We start from the raw sequence: 22975 nt of genomic DNA on the forward strand, positions 1-22975 counted from the left end.
ATTCTCTCAGAAGTCCACACATCTCAGGAAATAATAAGGTGATCTTACTATGCCTGTGTCATATCTGGATTTGGGAGGGACCTTTCCTTATAAATGCAATGAAACAAAGCAATGGCACGGGTGAATGATGGTTGCCTATGACTGAGCTCTCTGCGGCCAGCACAGACCGCTTGATTTCCTTTGCCTGATCGTCCCTGCACTGAGGCTCCAACATGCTCATCCTGAACTCAGTGGCTCTTGGTGTCTACGTGAAGGGGTGACTATGGGACCTCCATGTAGGAGCAACCTGCGTTCCCCGACCCTGAGCAGAACAGCTTCGAGTTTATCAGACCCATGCCACAAGTTACCCTAGGTCCAGAGTTTAATTACAGACCACTTTCTAAAACATGCCGCCTAGGACATCCTCTAAAAAGGAAGAAAGTGTTTCAGGTCACACCTAAAGCACTTCTCATGGCTGCCAAATTCAGACCCTGACATTTTGAAGGCCCACTGACTGGGGGTCCTACCTGAGCCCACTTGGATTTTTCTAGACTGTATCTCTTAATAAATTGTTTGGTGTCTTCTGTGTTTGCTTTTAGTTCTCTCCGAGGTAAAGAGCTGGTCTTTGGCAACAACAGCACTTATCATTTTTGCCCGTCTCGCTGGCTTTCGCTAATGGTAGAAATGCTATCCCTGTAGAGTGATGAGTAAATAGCCATGCTCCCCCCTGGATAATTAAATCCCACTGTACCCTAGGGGAGGCTTTCATTATGCATTTCTCGTATATCCCCAGAAAATTCGTCAGTGGAAAAGACCTTAATATCTGACAACTCTGAACCATTTTTTTTTTCTTTTCAACCAGTCTCTTTAAAGCCTGCCTATAAACAGGAAACCACACATCTCCACCCCAGCAGAAACCCACCATCCACCAACGCGTTTCGAATCAGTTTGGATCTACAGTCTTTTTGCTTCTGAGCTTGGCCAGATGCCGGCTCCAACCTTGTAGGAACCTGGCCAGGCACGCCCAGTGGGTACACTCAGAGCCCTTCTCCAGGACATCCAGAATGTATCTCCTGGGCTGCAGCACTCACCCTCCCTCACCGAGGTGCCTCCCCTGAGTCACTGCTGCCACTCCCTGCTCTGACTTCCCCTTCTCTGCAGCCTCTAGTACTTTCTTTTCATAAAGTTTGTTTTAAAGAGGCACAGCCCCTCTCAAAAAAATAAACCGTAGAGGACTGTAGTCTGGCGTAGAGATTCCTCCATTTGTCTGTGCTCACCTGTAGCCTCCCCTACCCTGAAGGTATTTCAACTTACATTCAGGGGTTCACGTCTCCGTCCTGGGTGCCTCTGTCTCTCAAGGCTGACTTCTGAGCACTGGCAGTTAGAACAGGAAGGAAGTTGTGAGAAAAAAAAAAAAAAAAAGTTTAAACCTACTTGAAGAGGAAACCCTGGGCTGTCTCAAATCCTGTTCCTTTGCGCCGCGTATCTCTTGATCAGCCAATTCTGAACAGCATTCCTGACAATTCATGGCACATGTGAGCGCATGGCCACCCATGTGAACACAGACATACCTGAGTATTCAGACAAGGGTCTGCAGCTTATAACTGTGCGTCCTATGAATAATTGTGTGGATATGTCTAAATAGCAAGTCATTTCAGTGCATACGCTTCTGAGGCAAGTAATCTAAAACCAGTAGCAGAAAATTCGCATAGGCCTTACTTTGTATCACTAACTTCTGTTCCTTTGGGGTCTCTGCCAGCTTCCTTATCAGCCAGATATTTTGAAAGTTAGCTGGCAGTGAATGCAGGGTGCTAAGAAATTATGAATTTTAACTACATGTATTTAGCTCTAAATCTTAAAATTTGTCCTCAAGCTGAGCTTTAGAGTTTTGTCAGTCATAATTTCAAGATGTAGCGTGTATTCCAGCACAAACCATCAAATGTTATTTATTGTAGTTTTCACTAATTTTTCTTTTAAATTAAAGGAAGCCAAAGCACGGTTTTGATTAGACCTAGGAATGCAGATTACAAAATAAAACTTCATTAATTCATAGTCTTCTAACTGAGAACCTGTTATAATTTAACAAGTGCTAAAACTGACTTTGTACCTTATTTGAGGAAATGGCTTGTGAAATAATTTAAATGGGAACAAGTTGCAGAGGCCATATTTAAATCATCTGAGGGAACAAACAGTTTTTAAAGCCACCCAAGCCACATTTTCACTAGACATTTCCATTGTTGCTGCTAATAATAAATGCTTATTTATATTAATATTTCAATATTCAGTATTTACATTGTTCTAACATGTTTAGAGCTGACTAATTATGCAAATATATTTGGAGAAACTGACATTTATTTTGTAGTCATTTAAATGTAGTGCATTTTGTTCACTTCATTCAGTAAACTGATGCCACCAGCTAGGTCTTATCCTTAGTCAATGGAACTGAAATAAGTAAGGAGGTGGTGGTCATTTGATGGGAGAAAAGAGATTAATCTAGAAAAATATGAAAAGGAAAACAGTATAGAATTAAAATTAATAAAAGTGAGGAAAACCAAATACAGATTTAGTCTATAAATTTCAAAATGATGTAGATAGAACATAGCCTTTGAAACTAAGTATCTGACCGTATTATAAATAAAAGCAAATATTAATTTACATAGAAGATAGTAAAGTTTGTAGCTCAGAGCTCTCAAGAAGGGACATATTTCTTCTTTCAATAATATTTTTTGAGCACATAATTCCTCCAGGTATTGTTCTAGACACTGCATCTAGATACACTGTTTATAAATACAAGGTATCTAGATACAGCAGTAGGCAACAGACAATCTCAAAATCTCTGCTCTTTTGTGGGATTTATGTTCTAGGGGAGACAGACAATTGAAAAATAACATAGAATAACATAGGTAGAGTTACCATATGATCCAGCAATCCCACTCCTGGGCATATATCCAAAAAAAAGCAAAAACTGTAATTCGAAAAGATACATGCACCCCAATGTTCACAGAAGCTCTATTTACAGTAGCCAAGACATGGAAGCAACCTAAATGTCCATTGACAGTTGAATGGATAAAGAAGACATGGTATATATATATATATATAGAAGGTATATAGAGACATGGTATATATATATGATGGAATATTACTCAGCCATTAAAAAGAATGAAGTAATGCCATTTGCAGCAACATGAATGGACCTAGAGATTGTCATACGAAGTGAAGTAAGTCAGGCAGAGAAAGACAAGTGTCATATGATATCACTTATATGTGGAATCTAAAAAAAGTGATACAAATGAACTTATTTACAAAACAGAAAAAGGCTCATAGACGTAGAAAACAAACTTATGGTTACCAAAGGGGAGAGGAGGAGGGAGGGATAAATTAGGAGCTTGGGATTAACAGATACACACTACTGTACATAAAATAGATAAACAACAAGGACCTACTATATAGCACAGGGAACTATCTATATTCAATATCTTGTAATAACCTATACTGGAAAAGAATCTGAAGAAGGATCTGTACACCTGAAACTAACACAACATTGTAACTCAACTATACTTCAATAAAAAACAACAACATAGGTAGAATAAATTATTTGGAACAAGAGGATTTGAAAAATTGGGAGGGGTAGATTCAATGGATGCCACTACCCATTTCTCATACTATTAGGGAAGCCATCACTATTCAAACAGGGCATTTTTTTTCTTCTAAACCCAATATGTCCTCACAAGTTTTCTTAATGCACTGCTTTAGGCACAGACATCGGAAGGTATGGAAATCCCTAAAAGTGTCTGTAAAATAAATATGTATGTATGCAGTGTGTGTACATTTATTGGGGGAGGAGAGAGAATTCATAGCTTTCATCAAATTTTCAAGGAGGTCCATGACCTCAAATGAATTAAGAGTTGCTAATGTAGAACAGAGCCTCTTCTTGATGCTATAATGATGGACTTTCAGTAAGTAGGAGGACAATTGCCATATTCTTCTAAAATATCTTCCAGCATCACAGTCAGGGTTGGGATCTACTTGAAATGACCATTTCTCATTTTCTTCTGTTGCAGTTCATTTTTCACATGTATTTTTATCTGATGAGAAAACTGAGATTAAGAGATTCTGTCAAGAAGATTAACATGGCAGACACCCCCATTCTAGCCCATCCTGACAAAGATGTGTTATGTACCAAGGCTCCCATCTCCATATCTGAGCTTCTGCAAGTGTACGAAAATGCCTGTCATGGTAGTAAGATGCTCTTACTCTAAGGACCTTAGCTCTGTAATGCCAAATGAAATCAATGGAATTGGGAAATTGGCACAGGAATTTCCGGAAAACAATCAAAACTTTTAAGTATTTTCCAGCTTTCCTTTGCTGCTATAAGGATACTGAAACGTAAATTCTAGGCAAATTTTCCATGGTACCTTCGCCATGAGCCTGAAAAAGTGACAGATGACTGCAGACTGTTGAAACTTCCCCTTTCTTCAGAGACATATTTCGTTGTTTTTTTTTTTTAATTTAAAAAGCATATATTAAACATTCTGTTAACCAGCATTTTTAAAGCACCTTCTAGGGACATCATATGATACTAAATAAGGCCTTCCACAGACTTAAACTAGACGCATTTGAAATAAAATAGATGTAAAGTTCTATATCTTAATAAATAGAAAAAAAAAAGGAAGTTCTAAAAGTTGAGAATAAAGAGAGTTGAGATTGTCTTGGAAGTTACTCCCAAGGCTCTAGCAGACAACAGATTTAGCAGACAATCAATAGTGTGATGTGTCAGATGGTGGGAGGGTAGACAATTCAACTTTGGACTCTCTCAGTAATACTGTCCTGATCACATGTATATATTGTACTATTAGAATGTGGGCTAGCCATGCTAGATGACACATGGAGTACTATGTTAACGCAGACACAGTATTTCAAGAAAAATGTTGGCTAACTACATACCTTCTAGATGAGACCAACATGCTTGGTGGTGATGTGGAGGAGGGCTGACCAGAGGGAAAATTCTAGAAACTATCAGAATAATTACTGAAGAAACTAAGGATGTTTAAGCCAGGAGAAGAGAAGTTCACAGTGTTGGTGAAAATGCTATTGACATTGCAGAAATCACCAAAATCAACTGTAAATACATCCATCATGATCAAAAATTGTCTGAGCTCAAAACTAGCATTATTCTCTCACCATTCGATGGAGTAAAAACGTGAATGTTTTATTTCCCTCCCTTCCCCCCAAATTAGACCATGCACTGCTAGGTCATAGCACAGGGCCTGGGGTCTAACGGCTTCTTGCCTTCAGAGGTGCCATCAGGATCTGAGTCTGAGGACTGAACTTGTTCTTAGGGAGTCTTCTCTCTTGGCCAGGTGCTTTTATATTAAACAGAGAAGAAGAAGAACGACAGTTCAGAGGGCTAATCTCCCCTGCAGGGAAGAAATTTCTCTCTGCCAGTGACAAGTTCTGAGACAGTCACAGAGTGGTAGGAGCCGTCGTTTTGGACCAGAGCTTTTACCTCTTCGGAGCAGTTCCTCAGAGCTCTGTGAGAGGCTGACTCCCAGGCTACAGTCCTCAGTAAGATCCCCGGATAAAACTTAACACAAATTTTGGGCTGGGCAAATTTTCTTCAGTCGACAGACATCTCAAAGGAACTCTTCAACTTCAGTCCTCAAAGAGATGTGGGACTTCCATCCCACCATTGCCTCCACCCACCTGCACAGACATATTTCTTGGAGGCTACAAGTCGGGAAAATAAACTCTCAGGGAAGACTTTCTGCCCCAAGAGCTATTCATTCTGCAATGTGTCCTTGAGGCCCAAACAGCACCTGGGGTGGAGGGGAGAGCTGCAGTTCAGGCAGATATCCTGGCTCTGTGTCTTCCTGTCCTTGTATCCTTAGGACAATGGTTTCACTCCTCTGAGCCTTAGTTTTCTCTTCTGTAAAAGAAGGCTGATATCAAACTTCGGCGTTCTGGAAGGGTTGGAAATAATGTGTGAGAAGTCATATAGCAGCATCTCTACTTCAGAGTAAGTGCTCAATAAATGGTCCAGCCTAAGAAAATCATCACCACCATCACATTCTGATCCTTATTACTGCAGAGCAAATGTTTGAATAACTAGAAAAGAGGCATTTTCATCTCAGTGCTTATAATCAGCCTGCATGCATAGCCAATATTACCTCTTTCGTTGAACCTTTCCACTGCTGATCCAAAACAAGTGTGTAATTTTTTTCTGAACCCCTAGGGTGTGCACTGTTTATACAAATATAATTTAGTACCTTAGTAAACACTGCTGTGTACTATTTAGTGATTATTTTATGAATATTAGTCTCATTTCTCCACCCAAATACAAATTGCAGGAGGAAAGGTCTGTGTTTTACATAACTTGTAGTCTTTGGGATGCCCAGTGTAAGACTTGACCAAATCATGCCAGAATTGAAGTTCTTTAGTAGAAGTGTATCTATCTAAACTAGACAGCATTACCTACATTCTACCCCTGATTCCATCTCCTTCTTGTGGTGAGAATATTGCCTTGGGGAAGGCTGAGTATGAGTGTGGTCACGCGTCTGCAGGGGTCAATGAGACCAACCTTTCTTTTTCTTCCTTTCTTTCATATATATGACATTTTAACTACATTATTCAGGGTTCCATAGCCTTGGCATAAAGACTCATTTCTTAATTCAACAAACCCTTAATCTTTCCCAGTCCAAACCATGCCACGACCTGTGCACAGGTACAGAGATAAACAAGACACAGAACTAGACCTGTGCAGCTAGTCCTAGTTGCCAGCGATGTAATGGGGGAAAACAGAAAAAAACAAATGGAAAACTTTTTGTGAGCTTAGGAAAAGTAATATACAGGGGGTATTATGAGGGCACTAAGTAAGGATATCAAAGAAGACTTCTTGGAGGAAGTGACTACAATGCTCAGTCTCAAAGGATGTAGGTGTTGGGTTGTTGACATGGGGAGGGTTGGAAGGGGAGGAGAAGGCATTTGAGGAAAGCGGAAACATGAGCAAACGAGTGGCATCCTAAAATAATGTGGTATGTGCAGGGGATTACAAGGAAGCAGCTCGGGGTGGCTGGACCTCAAAGTGCACATTACATAAGGAGGAGAAGCTTGCCTCGAGCGGGGTAGGTGCAGGTCCAGGTCACAGTGGACTCCTTACACTATGTAAACAAGGAGCTTGGCCTTGATCCTGTCCGTGATTCAGAGCCACTGAAAGTGAAGGAGGGACAGGATCGATTTTGTGTTTTCCTTTGCAGTTTACTCTGGGAGCTGTGTAGATGGATTCGATGAGAACAAAACCAGTTTGGAGACTGTTTAGGCCTGAACTAGAGACAGAGGTGATCAGATTCGAGAAAGATTTAGGTGCAATTGGCATGGCTTGGTGATTAATGAGTTGCGAAGGACGAGGGTGAGGAGGAGTGAGGAATCACAGATGACTTATGGGTTTCTTGCTTGGATGAGTGGGTCCTTGGTAGGAATACCAGCTGAGATAGAGAACACAAAGGAATGAACAGAGGTATTGGGGGAGTAATGACTTGAGTTTGGACATGTTGAGTATTGAGTTTGAAAGACATTGGGTCATTTCTAGGAAGTGATTTCAGACAGTAAGTGTGATGTATAAAACTGGATTTCAACCTTAAGTTAATGATTGACACTTCATCAGGCTACGGGCAGTAGTTTAAGCCAGGTTACACAAAGTGCAGTCTGAGGATGAGCAGATCAGCATCACCAAGGAATTTGTTAGAAATGCAGATTCTTAGGCCTGATTTCAGAACTATTGTATCAGAATCTCAGGGGTTGGGGCCAGGAAGCTGTTTTAAAAAAAACTCCGCAGGTAAATTTAAAGTTTGAGAAACACTGGTTTAATTATGTAAATGGATGAGATCTCCCATTGCTGAACTCACTTATTAGTTTTAGGAAGGTTTTACAGCATAGAGTCCTTAGGATTTTCTAATCATGCCATCTGTGAATAGAAACAGTTTTTTTCCTTTGTTTCCACTCTTTGTGGTTTCTATTATTTTATGCCTGATTGCAGTGGCCAGAACTCTCAGTACCGTGTTGATAAGAGTGATGAGAGCAGGCATCCTTAACTTGTTCCCGATCTTAGAGAGAAAGCATTCAGCCTTTCATAATTAAATATGATGTTAACTGTAGGTTTTTTGTAGATGGTCTTTATTAGTTTCCCTCTATTTCTAGTTTTTTGAGAGTTTTTATCATGAATGGCTGCCGGATTTTGTGAAATGGTTTTTCTGCATCAGTTAGTATGATCATAGAATTTTTCTTTTTTAGTCTGTTGATATAGTGAATTATGTTGATTGAGTTTTGAATATTGAACAAATCTTGCATATATGGAATAAATCCCACTTGGTCTTGACGTATTAGTATTTTTATATATTGCTGTATTGGTATGCTAAGATTTTAAGGAATGTTACATCTACATTCATGGGAGATATTGGTCTGTATTTTTCCTTTTTACTGTTTTTCTTTGAATTTGGTGTGAAAAGTTTCATGTGGGTATGGGTGAAGGGGTCAATTGTATGGTGATAGATGGTAACTAGATAACTAGACTTGTGGTGATCACTTTGTAGTGTATACAGATGTTAAACTATAATTCTTACACCTGAATCTTACATAAAATTAATTTTTAAAAACTCATGAGGGTAAAACTGGCCTCATAAAACGAGTGGGGAAGTCTACCTTTCTTTCTCTTTTCTGAAAGATAATATTGTATTTTTAATGAAGTTATTTTTTCAAGATTAATAACGTTGTTCTGGAGAATCCCTTAGCATGGTAGGGTGTTAAGGCAAGGAGGGACTGGCCTTGTGCATTCCTCCTTCACATTTAGAGTGTTCCTCTCTAGGGTCCATTGTGCATTAGTAGAGTGGGAAGCTCAGTCTAGGAGATTCAAAATGTGGAGGAGATGCGTTTTTGATGTGTGTCTTCTGGCTCACTGGTATTTTAAGAAACACTAAAGAAAGATTAGAGATTAGCACTTGTGTAAGCAGCTTATAGGACAGCTAAAATCTTAATTACTTTCTAATTACTTAGTACCTGCCCTTTAACTCTTTTCCTGTATATAATTAACAAGACTTTCCCATCCATCAGAAAGGATTAAGAGCCAAGGATTATAGAGCTATGAAACAAAGATTATTTTTTTAAAAAGTATTTTATGATATTTAGATTTAACATTGACATATAGGAAGACTCACTCTCTGTGGTGTACAATTCTATAGGTGTGGCCAAATGCATAGATCTGTATATCCACCACTATGATCTAGATACCAAATCATTCCATAACCCTTCAAAAATTCCTTCCATTTCCCTTTCTAGTCAACTCCTCCTCTCAACCCCTGGCAACCACCAATCTGTTCTCCAGCCCTATAGTTTTGCCTTTTTGAGCCTATCATAAATAAAATCAAACAGTATAGAGTCTTTTGACTTTGGATTCTTTCACTTAGCAAAATGTGTTTAATATTCATCTATTAAATAATGTTATTACATTTATGTTACTCCATCCATCTATAACTCTTCTCTCTGTTTTTCTTTTCCCCCAGCAAGGTTCCTGCTGGCTTTGTTTCTTTTGTCTGTGAAATCCAGGCACACCCAAGCTTCTTCCAGGAAATTACTTGGTTATTGATCACCTTGTTAGCTGTGTGACCCTGTTACCTGACTGATAAGATCTGAGATAGATAACTGACCAAAAGTTCACCACACTAGGCAAGGCAATGACCAATGAAGTGACCTGGTAGAAGAACTCTGTCCAACAGAGGCAGGGGGTGTTGATTGACTGGCTAGTCTACTCCAATCCTCTAAGACTCAGTAGAAGTAGTGGAGGCAGAGCAGAAAGAGCAGCCATTTGGAACAGGGAAACACGATGCACCTCCTGAAGATACCCGGTGACAGGTCTTTAGAACTGCAGGGTCTTGAACAATGTTTCGTTCTCCACATAGCCTTGCTGAAGCTGACCGTGTTCCTTGTCTTTCATACTCCTCCTTGTATCCCATACTTTTACTCTTATCATCGTTGTTTCTTTCTAGATGTTCAACATTTTCTTCTGTCATTTCCTTTCTGTTTCAAGAACTTCCTTTATTATTCTTTTAAGGTATTTTGATGACAGATTCTTTTAATCTTCCTTTGTCTGAGGATGTCTTTATTTCCCCTTCATTCCTGAAGGATCAATTCACTTGATAATAGAATTCAGAGTTGACAGTTCTTTTCTTTCAGGATGTGAAAAATGTGCCACTTCCTTCTGGCTTCCACTGTTTCCGATGGGAAGTCCTCTGTCCTTCACCAAAGAAATGGAGAATGTGGGAGGGTTTGACAGATAAGCATCAAGACATCCATGGGTCTGGTGTGTAGGAGTAGAGAAAGATGTGAAAAGTAATGGAGACAAAGGAGGGAGTGGAAAGACCCATCCAGAGACAAAACACCCTGCTGGCTCTAAAAGGTGTTTGCTGTCTTCAGAATTCCTCTAATTTTGGTAAATACCAACGGGAAGATTACTGAAAAAAACCCTTAAGCTGGTTAGCTGCCTATGTAATCTGCTTGGGGCTGCAGGTTAAGAATCATTCCCTGCCTAGAAAGGATAAATTGACCTTCTTTCTCCATAATCTCATGGAGTACAATTCTCTTATAAGTAACAATTTAGAGAAGCACACTGTAGTTCACTAGCAATGCATGCGAGTAACCAGCAACACAGGCATCTCGGTCCAGGTCTGCTTTGCTGTCGTAGAGTACAAAGATAGCTGAATAAACAAGATATTTGCAGGGTTGGGCCTTGCTCCTGGCTCCCCTACTCACTTTATATGCAATCTTGAATAAATCAGTTAATTTCTTTATGACAAATTTGTCAAAAGATGTTAATGATGCTGGCATATGAGTTAAGGTCTATTCAAAACTGTATAAAGTGATGTACAAATTCATATTAGTGGCTCAATGCAATTGGAAGATGGGTGTCAAGTGTCCCACTGAAGGGGATTGTAGTCTGGACCCTACACCCTGAAGCGTTTGGTGCGAAAGATCCAGCAATCAATTCTCAAATAAATATCATCAGTTAAGAGTTCCCAGCTATCACTTGTGCTCTTTCTCTGTCACGTATCACTGAATTTTAGGTTATTCCTGATCTGTGGTTTCATCTGTCTGAGAAGATGCATATAACACCGATTAGGGAGAGATACTGGTATTTCTCAAGGGCACTGCTCACATGATCAATGTCTCCAATGAAGCAGGGGACACTGTGAGAATTATGTGATCATCTGTGTGTGTATCTGTGTGTGTGTGACAAAGAGAGAGAGGAGAGAGAGACAGTATGCAAGGGCTTGTGTGCGTCAGGAAAAGGGAAGAATGGGGGGTAAGGACTAAAGGTAACCATGGAGAAGGAAAAAAGATTTTGAACTACAATCTATAAATCTCCCCTTGGAAATCAACCCTTTGTGTGTGCTTGTGAATTCAATACCTATTTATGGACAGGAGGGAGCCCAAGTCAGCTTGTAAGAACATCCAATTAACAGAAAAGCCTGTCCCAGTCTCACCCCACACTCTTCCAGCTTCTTTGCACCTGGGCTGATTCTCCTAAGCCTATGATGATGTGCTTTGGTAGCATGAGGGTATTACAGAGAGATAAGTCCGGATGCAAAGGTCCTTTATTCATCTACTGTGAAGAAGGCAACTGGAGAGCTCGTTGGAGAAACCCTCAGCTCTGTGAGTATTTCTCAACTTCTGGAGAGTTTAAGCAGGATATAACCAAAGGGCTTTTGTTTGCAGGGGGAGGGGGGGCATTCGATTGAATCTAATAATTTGGAGAGCCAAGGAAGACCCAAACCAAAGCCATGAAAAACAGGAAAACAAAACTCCTGCAAGTACCTTGCTTCAGCTAGGAGTAAACAAACCTTTTAACCTCGGAGGGAGAAGGTTTAGCACACCTGCCCTGCACTGCGGTCATTCCCCTACTGGGTTGGGGCTCCTTCCCCTCATCCTTACGCTCCCACATCAGCCTCTTGGTGCCTGGACTAAGTTTTCAAGCACACCCTGGGAGTAAAGAACTGTTTGCTCTGTGGTCATTTAGTGCCCCAGATCCCGCCTTTCCCAGCAAACTGTTTGCTATGGAGCCGCCAAAAGGGAGGGTCAGCTTGGGGTTGCTTCTAAATGAATTTAGTAATCAAGGTTTGCAATGACCTGGTAATCATCAAATTTCATTTATTAGCTTGTCACATGGCATTATAAGGAAGTTTGGGTGTATTTCCTCCATGTTTGGTCCAACCACATCAGTGGAGGAAATTGCTCCTTCGCCTATATTCTCCCCATCCTCATCCATCAACAATGGAATCGTCTATCTGCCCACATCTTTGCTGAGAAAGAGGGAACTCGAAGCCTAGGGCGATAATAGTAGCATTAGAGAACCTGACTCAAGAATCTTCAGAAACTGCCCTTCCTTAGCTGGAATTTACGGAGCATCATCTGTAGCTTCCTGCAGCTGAGCTCTGCTGCCTTGGGTCTAAGGCAACAGTAACCTCAGTTCCCTCAAACCTATGCTTTGAAATCTTACATTGCTGCATCCACTTTCCGCAGAGGAACAGCTTGTAATTTTCAAAGGGGGAAGGGCTAACAGTGTTTTTAAAACAGGGAAAACATTCTGTCTCACAAAGGAATGAATTACTTGACATTTTGGGAGGCAAAAATGTGAAATCTCTGCTTGCAGCTAAAATCAAGTCTGATACTAGATTCAGGATTATTCAGCTTCCAGGGATGCCCTTGGAGTTCTTAGGAAAGCACGGTCAGGATAAGTTCAGCTGTAGGTGATACCTGTGGCTGACAGGATTGATTTCCAAGGCAGGACAAGGTCATGTTCTGCTCATCCCAAAGATGTTACAGGGAAAACTGGGGGGTAAATCTATGACAGAAACACCCTAGGGATTGGTTGAAGATGTTACAGGGAAAACTGGGGGGTAAATCTATGACAGAAACACCCTAGGGATTGGTTGACTGTCCTAGGTAGTCAAAAATGAAATATTGTACTCAAAATGCACAATAAATGTAAAAACAATTATTATGCATAGTGCAAATCCTGAGGGCCATGAGGATTCAGGGATTAGCCAGGCAACTGTTACGTAACTCTTTCCAAGGACAATTCTTTTAGGTAACGCATCACACTTGGAATTAGACAGGAACTCGGTCCAAGCCTAGAGAAACTTGCAACTGCAATTTCAGAATTATATCAACGTGCAAAAGAAACTCGCCAGAGAAAAGGGGGAGTGTAATCAGGGGTACATAGAAGTCATGTGTGAATTTTAAGTTCTTTGGGGTTGCTGTTAGGGTTGTCAAAGGAATCCAAAGAAGTCCTCTTAAGACAGAATTTTGAGAGCAAAAATAAGTTAATAGTTGGGGGATTTGAAGGATGCAGAGGATTACCCAGCAAGTGCAGGTAGCAATTACCTCTCGGGTGCTTGACAAGGACCCTTCAGCAGTTGGCCTGGAGGAAGGGGTGTGGGAGTCCAGGTGAACCTATGTCGAAACCATAAATTTGTTTGCAGGGCTTCCTTGACTGTCAGAAGGTCTACTATAAAAAGGTTACTCCTTTTTGAGTATTTTTCACCAAACACTCTACATTATTCCCTCTTATTTTCCCCATTACCCTAAAAAGAAGATATTATTTGATTCATTTTATAGACGGAGTGAGACCTAGAGAGGTTATGCCACTTATCCAAGGTCACATAAACAGTTTTGTGGAGCAGGAATTTGAGATTATTTCTATTTGATTTTAAAGCATCTACTCTTTACACTGTTTTGCCCCCTAAAGGGTCATTTGACTGATTAAGGAAGGTTACCTTAGACCCTCACATTATAGACTTTGGATCTAACATAGCAGGATCCCAGTTAGAGTTGCCGGATAACATAGAAGATGCCCAGATAAATTTGAATTTCAGATAAACAACAACAAGACAAGTTTCTAAGTCTAAGTACGTACCATGAAATATTGGGGATATACTTATACTAGAAAAAAAATCATTTGTTGTATAGCTGAAATTCAAATTTAACTGGTCGTCCTGTATTTTTATTTGCTAAATGTGGCAATCCTAAGCCTAGTAGGCTCTCTAGATTAAAGAAAGGAAAGTTTGTAGTTTCTTATTGCTTTGAAAGAATTGAGAAGTCCAAAAGCTTGATCTGAGGGAAATTCTCTGATTTTCCTCTGTGGCTTTGGCAGAGCTGGGATATGTCAGTTACTGGTGGCACAGTCAGAGAGTAATGCTGCTCTCGGCTGCCCGCCAAGCCATTCCCATGGTCCCAACCACACTTGGGAGAGGCACAGACTTTGCCTGTTTACCAGGGCAGGAGAGGGCCCGCAGCACAAGAATTGGATTCAGGGAGGAGAGGAGCTGGCAGCATATTTTCTAAAGCCACTGAGGGCTTTATGAGGTGAAGATCAGCGGATGCTTTAAGACCTATGGTTTGACAGAGAAGGTCACAGGGTCAGGATCTCAGGACCCAAGTTTCAAAGGATTAGTTCTCTTTATTTACTTATTCACTCCTCTGACAAATATGTATATGGCATACCTACTATGCGCCGGGTACTGTTGTAGGTTCTGAGGCTACAGAAATGAACAAAGACTGAAAAAGCAGCCTCATGGAGCATATTCAAGTGGGGGATTAAGGCAAGATCCATTGCATGTGCGGGTGATCCAGGACCCCGGCCAGCTTCACCATCCCTGGTTCCAGCTCACAGAGTAGTCAATGTGTTTTTATTGAACGAATCGAGGACTGGCCAGGAGAGAATTAAAATAGTAATTGGGGAAGAGAAAATAGGGAAAAATATCTTGGAGCCAAGGATTTATTAATAATTTTACATGCTTTTGAGAGTAATAAGAAAAAGTTGATAAAAGTTATACAATATAAGTTTTGAAGGCTGTGCAGTGTGGCAGAGAGAGAGAAAAGATGGTTAGCATGAGCCAAACATTGTTGGGAACAATTGAAGTTAAGAATATTAGCATACATCTATAATGAATGAAATACGGAATTCTATGAAAACAAGCTCCCAGGCGGTAGATTATGGACAGGCTGGCTCCAGGTGGGAGGTTAAGGCTGTTTGGAAGTTCTGTGGAGTTTTTTCAGACTCTTCCTTCCCAGATTAAGTGCTATTGACTTTTGTGATAGAAAAGGAGAAAGAAAAATATTCTTTAGCTTAGCATAAATCATGCTAATTTGTTATTACATGTTATTGTAACATGTAATAAAAATTTGTTGTGTTCTTTTATTTGTACTTGAAGAATGACTGTGTACATTTCTGTAGCTAAAATGAAAGTCTGGGAAAATCCTATTGGATAGCTCCTCGATTTACATAGGAGAAAATGGTGAAGATTTCTGAGAAATATGTGGCTAGAAAACTTTATATCTGGATATGGAGTTAGGGCACACACTTAATACTTAATCACCCCGCACTGTCTTCTGTGTGTGTGTGTGTGTGTGTGTATTGGGGTGTATTGAACACTTCTGTGGTGTCGGTATAGCAGGCTCAGAGTTTCCCCTATCCAGACTACTACGCTGTCATCCCCAGAACTAGGAAAGAAGTCTCCGGATCACATGAGAAGTAAGTAAAATAAGGACCATAAAGAACAAGGCCATAAAAAAATGGGTCAATAAACATTTAGAGTCAGGTTATTTTACAGCTAGATGGAAAAATCTGTAAAGCTTAAAGAATTTTTCAGTGCTGCAAAGACTGTAGATATTCTTTAGTTCATTTCTCTCCCTTTATAGATGGTGGAACTGGTGATCAAACAGAAGGATATCATTATAATAAATTCACATAGAAAGTTAGTGGCAGATTTATTGGAACAACAAATCCACCTAGATTTTTGAACTCTTATCAGTTGCCAGTTTATATCCCACTCTACTGAGCGCCTCCCTTGATTTATACCACATTCTCTTAAAAATCCCTTTAAAAGATAACTTCTCCCTTTGGGTGTCAACACAAGATACTGAGCTTCTTTATCAAGGTGCTTTTCTCCCCACCTCCAGTTTATCGTCAGGGTCGAATAAGTAATGGTTCTCATACCTTGAAGGGTCTTCTTTTTTTCTCTTACTGTCTAAGGAGCCTGAAAGAAAACCATCAGCCCCCCAAGGACCAGCAGAATGAGTGACAATTCTACTTTGGCCCCTCCAACTTCAAACCAAGGTCCCACCACGCCACGCAAAGGACCCCCCAAGTTCAAGCAGAGGCAGACTCGGCAGTTCAAGAGCAAGCCTCCTAAGAAAGGTGTGAAAGGGTAAGACCAAGATTAAAAAGACTTTCTATTGTTTTTTTCCCTCCATATGGCTGATTTACTTCGTTGTACAACAGAAACTAACACAGTATTGTAAAGCGATTACACTCCAATAAAGATCTATATAAAAAAAAAAGAGTGCTTTGTTTTTAAGAAATTAATGCTCACAATATTAAATAGACTTATAAAAATTTCCAGCCCCACCCTTCTGTTTTCCTGTCTAACAGAATCTTTGCTGAATCATGTTTTCAGTCCTGGAATCCTTTCTCTGTCAGCTCCCAGAGCTACAGCCTGAATTAACATGGAAAATGGAACCTTCACAGTGACCTTCGACCTGACCTTTCAGACTTTTCTTGACCACTCTCCTTCGTTGATGTAACCTGTGCTTTAATCTGGAACACAGAAACACTGGCCACTTCTAGAACACACCGTTTATTTTTATGGCTTCAAATCTTCTCTCTTCAGTTCTTTGTTTTTCTCTTTCTCTTCTTGGCAAAAAATCTTGTTTATTTTCAACACACACTCATGTTAATTTCTTCTGAAAGCCATTGCTGACTTCCTTAGACAAACATTATCATTACTTCCATGTTTGCATTTTGTACATTCAGCGATGGTAACTTGTGTTATTTTATATTACATTTATTTCTTGTCATCTGTTCCCTGAGACTGAGATCCCTCAGAGAAAATTTGTGTGTTTGTTTTTTTCCTTAACTCCCAGGGCCTAACACAATGCCAGGGACATAGTAGATGCTTAATATGTACTTTTGGATAAATTAAACAAATGGATAAATTAATCATTTTCATGACTTTCATATTGCTTTCTCATTCCAATTTCTATTTTGAAAAGTGGAGCTTGACTAAACTGCCCCACTGATCTCTCTCTTTTTTTTTTTTCTGGCTCTCAATTGTGTTGAGTTAAATTTTTACAGAGGGGAAACTATCCCTCCTCTGGGACGCATTGTCTAAAACCTGCCTGAGTGCCGTTTCCTTTGCCCCAGCTCAATGCAGACAGAAGGGATTTCTCAAATACAAAAACTTAAACTTCTTCTTCTTTCTCTTTGAATCAGGAAACTCTTCACATGACTTATTCCAGGATCCTTTGGCTCCGATATCAGCTAATTTCTCTTGTATTTTTTTCCATAGGTTTGGAGATGACATTCCGGGCATGGAGGGACTAGGAACAGGTGAGCCACCCAAAGATTTCAGTGAATTTTACCCTTAGACTTTCACCCTTTTTTCTACTTCAGGCCACATGGTGCAGTTGAAAGTTACCAGAAATACCTAAGGCAGCAGATCCTTTAAAGACCTAGAAAAGTGGGGTTTTAATTTAACTTCCTAAATAAGTATGTGTGTGCCCAGAGGCTAAAACTCTAAAAGAAATCCGACTTGCCCCAAAGTTTAATGAATCTTTGTGTTTCGTTAAATACTCTTGAGGGCGTGCAATGAGGAATTGTAGTCTTTCACGGTAGAAGGATTCTTAGAGTGAGTCTAGACCAACTTTATTTTTCAGAAGAGAAATCTGAGACACAGAGGAATTAAGTGACAATCTGAGGCCACAGAGTGAGGTACTGGAAACAAGGGTGGGGCCAGGAGAGCCTTTTCACTCTATGGGGCCAAACACTCCCTCACCTACTTCCTTTTTTCACACATCTTCTGGCACCCAGAACAGGGCCCTACATACTGAAAGTATCCGGTACAACAATTTTTAATTGGCTAGAATTTTTATTTGTTGGATAATGCATGCAAATTACTCCATATCCTCTTTAAAAAATTTATTTATTCTATTTATTTATTTTTGGCTTCACTGGGTCTCTGCTGCTTCACACGGGATCTCTGTAGCTGCGGCGAGCGGGGACCACTCCTCGCCGTGGTGCGCGGACTTCTCATTGCGGTGGCCTCTCCCGTTGCGGAGCTCAGCCTCTAGGGGCGCGGGCTCAGCAGTCGTGGCTCGTGGGCTCCAGAGCTCAGGCCCAGCAGTTGTGGCGCAGGGGCCCTGTCGCTCCACGGCATGTGGTGTCCTCCCAGACCAGGGCTCGAACCCATGTGCCCTGCACCTGCAGGCGGACTCCCAACCACTGCTCCAGAAGGGAAGCCCCCGCATGTCTTTTTCAAAATTAATAGACGTTATTTTTTAGAGCAGTTTTAGGTTTATAGGAAAATTAAACAGAAAGTACAGAGTTCCTATAGACCCCCTCTGCCACCTTCCTCCTCCTGTACATCGTTTCCCCTATCATTAACATCTTGCATTATCGTGGGGCATTTGTTATACTTCATGAACCAATATTAATACATTGCTATTAACTGAAATAGCTCGTTCATTCTTTGTGTTGTCCAGTTCCATGGGTTTTGACAAATGCACAGATCCTGTATCCACCATTACAGGTTCATACAGAATACCTTCACTAGCCCCCCAGATCTCCTGTGCTCTACCTGTTCATCCCTTTCTCCCCGTAAACTTCTGACAACCACTAATCTTTTTACTGTCTCTATAGTTTTTTTGCCTTTTCCAGATGGTCCTACAGTTGGAATCAAATAGTATGAGTTCTTTCACTTAGTAATATTTATCTAAGCTCCCTCCATGTCTTTACATGGTTTGATAGTGCATTTCTTTTTATCGCTGAATATTTCATTATATGGTTGTATCACAGTTTATTCATCCTATTGATAGGCATCTTGATTGCTTCCAAGTTTTGTCAATTATGAATAAAGCTGCTACAAACTTCCTTGTGCAGGTTTTTGTGTAGCCACATGTTTCCAGCTCATCCAATACACTTCTGATAAGTGGTGGCACTCATAGCAATCAGTGTCCTTTCCGGGCAGCTCTCAGTATATCTACTTTTTATTGTCTAATGCCACTCCTCGGATCTCAAATAGAATTTCTAGCCACTTTTATAAAGCTCGTATGCTACTCTTTTAAATCAAATGCTTCTCTATTTTGGCCAGGTGCGTATAAGACCAGCAAATTCACTTTTGACTCTGGAATATATCCTTAACTCTGCCAACATATTTGGAATAGTGGCAAAAGGTTTATACTGATGGAAATTCTGAAGTCTTTGACCGGGTTCTAGGCCAATCTCTACAACTGTGAGATTTTTTGCTGGGTGTTTAATCACTCTGGGTATCAGCCAGCTTCCCTGTAATTCGGGAACAATAATATCTTATTGCTGATGCAAGAGACTGGATGAGGTGATGCCTTGAGATCACTTCTCAGTATGCGGTGGGATATAGGCATTTCAGAGTGTAAAGGTGCTTAAGAGCAGTCAGAGAAGCCCAAGGAACACGTCTGGATTGGTAAGGAGTAAGGAGACTGGATTTCCAGACCATGGGAATTTAAAGCGCCCCTATTTCTCACTTTAACCCTTGGCCTAACTAGAATTCCACCTCTGTTCCCTCCGTGTGATCAGAGAGCTACACTCCCACAGGATAGCCCCAGTCAAAAGCCTTGGATCATCTCCCCAAAAAGGATGCAGAATAAAACCAACATAAATACCTTGGGAGCCTGTTCTGGGGGAATCAGAGCCCTGCAGAGGATTAAACAACTGATCTGATCCTTCCTGGGATGAAGGGCCATTCTAGACAACTTCCCGGTCATCTGGACAGCAGATGGAAGGGAGGGGTGAGGGGTCTCTGCCTGAAGGATGCCCTTTTGAGCAGAAGAGGCTCTCCTAGGGGTGAGATTGGCTTACAAGTTCTTCTTTTTTCCCTTGCAGATATCACGGTGATTTGTCCTTGGGAGACATTCAGCCACTTGGAGCTGCACGAGCCCACTCAGTTTGGGATCATCTGAGGCACCAGAGGTTCTGCCCCTCTCAACAGCGTCTGCTGTAACTTTGGTTACTTCTGCCCTATTGATCTGCCAGAGTCTTGACATACAGCTGTCGGAAGTGGTTTCTTTGGCTTACACAGTCATTTCCCTTAAGTTACTACTAGGAGTTCTCTTAGTGTCAGACTCTCTCATGCAGTATAGTTTAGCTCAGGATAGCGGGTGAAAGCAACTTTTGATAGGGCCTTTCAAACATTACCACTCTTTCCTATCAGCTGGTTAGAAGTCATCAGTATATCTCTAAAGTTTAAATTCTTCAAATCTGTTTTTGCTAGGCATTCATTATGATTGGTATTAGGCTTTTAAGATACCATTTATGTCACTCCTCTACCTTTTTCTTTAATAAAGGAGATACCTCGAATCTCATGATGAGGTTGTATTAAATGCTATATGCAAATATCTGATGCCCTGTTCTGAGACCCAATTAAACAAAGAAGGCACAGTCACAGAGGAAATAAGCACAGTTCATGCAAAAGAGCATAGGATTAAGAGTCAAGTTCTGATTCTGCTTTGTAACTTTGTAAATCACGGCCTCTCTGGGTCTAAATTTTACTGAACTAGGTTATCCCTGAGATCTGATGCAGCTTTAAATTGTACAGTTCTGAGTTGGTGGCAAACTGGAGATTTAAACTCAAGACTCTGAGCCTTCTGAGTGACTTGATTCCGTTGATTGAAAAGATTTACATCCTTTAAAGTTTAGACTCAGATGCAAAAGATAGGTAGTGGAATCGGAAAAATAAAATAATGGTTTGCTTCACCACTAAAGTAGTGTCAAACGTAATGTGCACATAGCTATCTTTCCCCAATACTTTCAAGGCAATTGTGCAATTCAAGGGCTGCCTCTGTCTGACTTGGATGCTTTGGGTACTAGCAGTATTAACTTCTTCATTTCAGTTTTGTAATTTGTGGCAAAAGAATGGAGTAAATTAACTGAAAAGAGAGGCAGGATGATAGAGGGGAAAGAGATTTGGGTTCTAATCCTGGCGCCATCATTCTGGGCAAAGATCTCACTCTTGGGATCCTCCAGTTTGCCTGAATTAAGTAATCTAAGGTACACGGTAGCAATCAATTCTGTGACTTTGTCAGAGCATGGGAATGAGAGATGCTCAGCACCGGAGAACATTTCTTCGGCTGCAGGCTCTGCACTCGCTGTTTTGCACAGATGACTTTGTTACCTTCTGGCCAGAAATCTAAAAGCCCAAGGGACACATCTGGATTGGAATGGGGTAAGGACACTGGGTTTCCAGATCATGGAAATTTAAAGCATGCCTATTTTTCATTTTAACCCTTGGCCCAGCTAGAATTCCACTTTGTTCCCTCCTCATGTTACCGAGTCCCAGCTCGTATTGCTCACTGCATGACAGGCCAAAAAAGGGTCAAGGAAGAGCGACTTTATTCAGGAAGCCAGCAGACCTAGAAGATGGTGGACCAGTGTCCCAAAGAAACATCTTGTCCAGGTTTGGATGCTAGTTTCTTTTTCTTTTACATTGGGGTATAGTTGTTTTACAATGTTGTGTCAGTTTCTACTGTACAGAGAACTGAAGTGGAGTTCCTGTGCTATACAGCGGGTTCTCATTAGTTATCTATTTTATACATATTAGTGTATATATGTCAATCCCAGTCTCCCAATTCACACCACCACCCGCTTTTCCCCCTTGGTGTGCATACATTTGTTCTCTACATCTGTGTCTCTATTTCTGCCTTGCAAACAGGTTCATCTGTACCATTTTTCTAGATTCCACGTATATGGATGCTAGTTTCTTTTCTAGAACAAAGTGGGGGAGGTGTGAGGAGGTAAAGTAAAAAAGATGATAAATTGTTGCAAATATTTTCTGGTTCTGGCCAGACTCTGGAGGGGATTGTTAATTTCTTCTTTCCTGTAGCCATTCACAGGTGGCCTAGTCAGGATGTTTCCTCTGAGCTTAAACAAAGGCATTTTAGCGTAACATTCAGGCATATGGGAGCCCGGGTTCAGAGATGCATACTTTAAGTTACAGGCAACATCCCTTTAGTGATTAACTTGTAGCGAAAGCAATAAAATACAAAGGTTAAAGTAAGAGAAACAGATCCAGTATGGAGTCAGATTTGTTCTTCCCTATTACACTTAGTGAAAAATATAAAGTATAAAAGAAAAAGTAGGGTATAAATTCAAAAGTGAAACCATGACATGCAAGGAGTGTAGTGGTAAGGATGATTTCCCCCCAGCAGGAGCTCATGCCTCCACCCATGTGCCTGTTTTTGAGCAGCTGCTCCATTTGGCAGCCAGAACCTTCAGTCTGCACTTGCTCATCCCAGTGGAAGGGTGTGCCTTTCACTTAGGGATGCCTGTGCTCTTCTCCAGCTGGGGAGATCTGTCCACATTTGGCTTACTTTGCAAATGTTTCCGAAACATGAAGCAATAATGCTGACGCAACAGAATTCACCCAAAGGAACGTAGCCAATGGCCAGGATGGAGAAGGATCTAGAAACCATGCTATGTGAAGAACTGTTGAAGAATGCATAATATTTAGTCTGAAAGAGAAAGTGTTCATTGCCAATAAATTTTTAAAAAGTTACGATGAACAGGATGGAGCAGACCTATTTCATGTAGGATTCTAGTATTTAGTAGTAAGCTAGAATAGATAGAATTTCTTTTTTTCCAGTTTTATTGAGATATGATTGACATACAGTAATGTATAAATTTCAGGTGTACAGCATAATGATTTGACTTACATACCTCATGAAATGATTATCACAATAAGTTTAGTGAACAGCCGTCATCTCATATAGGTAGAAAATTAAAGAAATAGAAAAAAAATGTTTTCCTTGTGATGAGAGAACTCTTAGAATTTACTCTCTTAACAATTTTCATGTATAACATACAGCAGTATTAATTATATTTATTATATTGCACCTTACATCCCTAGTACTAATTTATGTTATA

At 40.5% G+C, this 22975-nt stretch overlaps 2 protein-coding genes across 2 annotated transcripts in view; one reads left to right on the plus strand and one right to left on the minus strand.

Moving 5' to 3' along the window:
• ARHGDIB (Rho GDP dissociation inhibitor beta) overlaps positions 1-1395 on the minus strand; it is a 17919-nt gene extending 16524 nt beyond the window's left edge. Inside the window, exon 1 of the mRNA XM_007107760.2 lies at positions 1294-1395. The gene's annotated coding sequence lies outside the window, so the exon portion shown is untranslated. The remainder of the gene's footprint in view (positions 1-1293) is intronic.
• The window catches only part of PDE6H (phosphodiesterase 6H), a 25162-nt gene extending 5075 nt beyond the window's left edge, over positions 1-20087 (plus strand). The window contains exons 2-4 of the mRNA XM_007107763.4: positions 16058-16232; positions 17373-17413; positions 19940-20087. Coding sequence (XP_007107825.2) covers positions 16099-16232; positions 17373-17413; positions 19940-20016 — 252 coding nt within the window. The 5' untranslated portion in view covers positions 16058-16098 and the 3' untranslated portion in view covers positions 20017-20087. The remainder of the gene's footprint in view (positions 1-16057; positions 16233-17372; positions 17414-19939) is intronic.
• Positions 20088-22975: the final 2888 nt, after the last annotated feature.

The sequence above is a fragment of the Physeter macrocephalus genome, chromosome 6, assembly GCF_002837175.3.
Source record: "Physeter macrocephalus isolate SW-GA chromosome 6, ASM283717v5, whole genome shotgun sequence".
Classification (NCBI taxonomy): domain Eukaryota; kingdom Metazoa; phylum Chordata; class Mammalia; order Artiodactyla; family Physeteridae; genus Physeter; species Physeter macrocephalus.